The sequence below is a fragment of the Limulus polyphemus genome, unplaced genomic scaffold (assembly GCF_000517525.1).
Source record: "Limulus polyphemus unplaced genomic scaffold, Limulus_polyphemus-2.1.2 Scaffold5382, whole genome shotgun sequence".
In the NCBI taxonomy this organism is placed as follows: domain Eukaryota; kingdom Metazoa; phylum Arthropoda; class Merostomata; order Xiphosura; family Limulidae; genus Limulus; species Limulus polyphemus.
In genome coordinates this window covers 43,850-47,202 of record NW_013670992.1, presented here as the reverse complement: position 1 = coordinate 47,202, position 3,353 = coordinate 43,850, and the positions used below count along the sequence as shown (strand labels likewise).

The 3,353-nt window shown below is 31.8% G+C and overlaps 1 protein-coding gene across 1 annotated transcript in view; it reads left to right on the top strand.

Moving 5' to 3' along the window:
* The window catches only part of LOC106472497 (globin C, coelomic-like), a 12,557-nt gene extending 10,503 nt beyond the window's left edge, over nucleotides 1-2,054 (top strand). The window contains exon 3 of the mRNA XM_013933152.2: nucleotides 1,562-2,054. Coding sequence (XP_013788606.1) covers nucleotides 1,562-1,708 — 147 coding nt within the window. The 3' untranslated portion in view covers nucleotides 1,709-2,054. The remainder of the gene's footprint in view (nucleotides 1-1,561) is intronic.
* The last annotated feature ends 1,299 nt before the right edge of the window (nucleotides 2,055-3,353 follow it).

The window sequence follows — 3,353 nt, the reverse complement described above, 5'->3', positions numbered from 1 at the left end:
CAAATATCCATTTTAAAACCGAGTTTCACTAATGTCTTATAGACATTATCTCAGCATTTTTCTTTATTAGATGTCCCCCCACCGGTGGGTCAGAGGTATGTTTATGGACTTACATCGCTAAAATCTGGGGTTCGATTCCTCGCGGTGGACAAAGTGCAGAGAGTCCATTGTGTAGCTTTGCACTAAGAAAACAACAACAAATAAATGTGTCAATGATTTATATTGGTTTCAAAATCTGTTGTTTAATCCATATACTCTGAAAATGCATAGGTGTGAATAATTTGAAGAATTCTAGAAGAACTTATGTAAAGGATGACAAACACCTAGTACTTTTGAATACTAAATCTCTCTTTGTTTCTGCCTTCAGGCCGACCATGGTCGCCCATAACTTAACGTGTTAAAACCAAATAAAAGAAAACTGTGTCTTGGCTATGAAGTGGTCCAAATAACTGTCTCCGCTGAAAGGTTATTACTCTTCACGTCAAACAGACGAGACAAGCAACACAACCCATTAATAACGATACAACACAATTTATATTATATAAACTAGCAGAAATACCCCTCCGGGTAGGAATAACTGCTAGTTCCCGCGGAAGGCTATTAGGCCTGAGGGCTTTTCTAGAATTGTCTGACAGTTCTACAACAATGTACTCATACTTGACATTCAATAATGTTCACCACCCATGAGAAAAAATGATTATATTTAAATTTTAGTTTAAAAATGAGCTATCATCACAGAGTAGATTTTATTGAAGTATTTCTTTGTAGACGCAGTTCTCAATGAAAGTGACTTGCTTTTCTGTTGCAACACTCATGAGATTTTCACTCAAGAAAAACAAATAATTTTTTTAAGTTTGTTTTTGATTGTTTTATATTTTAAACTTACTCCTTTTTGTTTGTAATTTTTATTGGTTAAATCTGAAACACATCATTTTTGTGGAATTTTTTTTTTATTTTAATTTATTGCTCAGCTATAAAAATACTGACTAGTTATAAAATTATTACCGAGTTATGATTGGTGATGATCGGTGTGGTAGTTTCCGAAATCCGAGTTTTGGACGTATACATAGCATGTTCCATTATAATAAGATAAGCAAGTACGCAAAGCAACCTGGGAATATATACTTGCACGTAAGATTCTACCAAGGTAGTCTGTTGTTGTTTTTGTTAAGCACAAACTTAATATAATAGTCTAACTGTGCTCTGCCTAACATAGGTACCAAAAACCGATTTTTTTAAGCCCAGACTGCTTAATTACAAACAAATAATTTGACACTTATAAAATTTACATTTTATTTAAAGGCTGACGCTGTTGGGAGGCCTGTAATTATTAATGAGTTATATTACTTGAAATTGAACTTGTCTTCATTGGAAATAAGAATATAATAAAATTAGAACAAAATAGGGAAGTTATGGTGAGAAAGCAGCCTATTCAGTTATTCTTATTTATAAGGTATCAGTATTAAACTCACAGTTATTAGTCAATATTTCCATAGAAACAAACTGAGTGTTGGGTCACTAACGTTACAAATATTAACTATTCCTTTTCACTTTGTTTCAGCATCTAACCATTATTATTCTGAAGTTTTTAAGAGATGGCCTTGGAAGCTCCTTCACGCCCCCTGTTGGCGAAGCCTGGGAGAAGGCCTTTAATGTCATGAATGAGATAATCAAGCAAGGCTTGAAAGAGCATGCAGTCGAGAAATAAAATCTACCAGGACGACATTTATATTACTGTCATAAGGAAGGGCATTATAGCCATTTCATTGTTCGGGTAATGTCGTAACCATAGGCAATGTAACACTTTTCCTGCCATAGACACCCGAGTCTTAGTAACAGTGCTTATGATCAACGTAAAGAAATACACGATCCTTCTAGAATGTCATGATCATGCAGGAAATAGAAAGATATTGTTAAGTTTAAACTCTTGAAAACTAACTTTTCTACCAGAAATTCATATTTTTGATTAGGTGTTTGTTATCTGACTTTTAATTTTATTTTATTTTTCTCAAATGTAAGTTTTGGAGAAATAAATGTCACGATTTATATTTCGATGTCTTAAAATAAGTTCATTGAATTCATTACATAATCTAAGCTGAATATTTTTGAATGAATTTTTTTATTGTTTGTATCATTGACTGCCTCGTTGTTTATTGGACTGTATTATCAAACTTTTGCTAACTCTGAACTTTGTCATCAGTTTGTAATGTCTGTTTTTGATAATAATAATAATAAAAAATTATGTATAGTATGGATAACCAAATATAAACACAGAAATAATTTTCACCTAGGTATAGACTTAATAGTTACTCCTTGTTTATTGTCAACGTACTATAAGTTATACTCCTAATTGCTTGTTTTGTGTTTACACATTATGGAAAAAATATCATATTCCAAATGACTGTGTTAAAAACAAACAAACAAAAGAAAACCGTCAAAAATGGAGTGACGTTATCCACAAGATTCCTACTACAATTTACTGAATTGAATAAATGTATAGAATAAAATTTGGAATAGGTTTAAGTGAATAATAGTAAATTGAAAACTGGGTAAAAAAAAAGTCTCTCTTTATCTGAAAATATAAGTAATAAAATCTTTAATTGTTTAGTCTTTTCTATGTAACCGAATGCAAAAAAATAAAATAACATAATTGCACAATAGAAAAAAAAAGAACAAAATCGAACACATTTTTGTGTCGATTTTGTTTATCGGGATTGTTGACCGGCACACTATAATATCTTGAAAAGGCAAGCATATTCGGCGCCAGGTTTTGATCCCGCGAAACTTCCCGATCGCGAGTTTAGTGTTCTAACCACCAGACATCTAGCGTGGATCAGCTTGTAACTTCAAATCGCGGTTTTCGGTTTTTAATAATAATAATAAAACGGCGCCTTTACGGATAATATTATAATAAAAACCTAAGCAGACTGAATAAATTGATTGCCTTATCTCTAATGAGGCGTATTAAACAGGGTGAGTCAAAATTACTATACTCTTGGCACATTGGGTATAGTTGGTATTATACGCTTGGTACTAAAGAAAATATTACGAAGACAATGAAACCAATTAAATATCTTTTTTTTTCAAAGTAAAAAGTTGAAAATTAAACTACTCAAATATAATCTTACTAAAAACGTTAAACACGTAATATGGTTGTAGTTTAATATATTATTATCTACCTCTTTTTCATATTACTGTATAGAGGTCTTGCACGTGAAGAAACAACTTTATGTTTCACTCGTCGCCGCCATATTGGACGTCAAACATGAAACAGACAAGCTTTCTGATTCGCCAGTTCTTTTAAACGACTAGTTAATCCGAATAAAATAAATAATATTAATAATAAAAATATG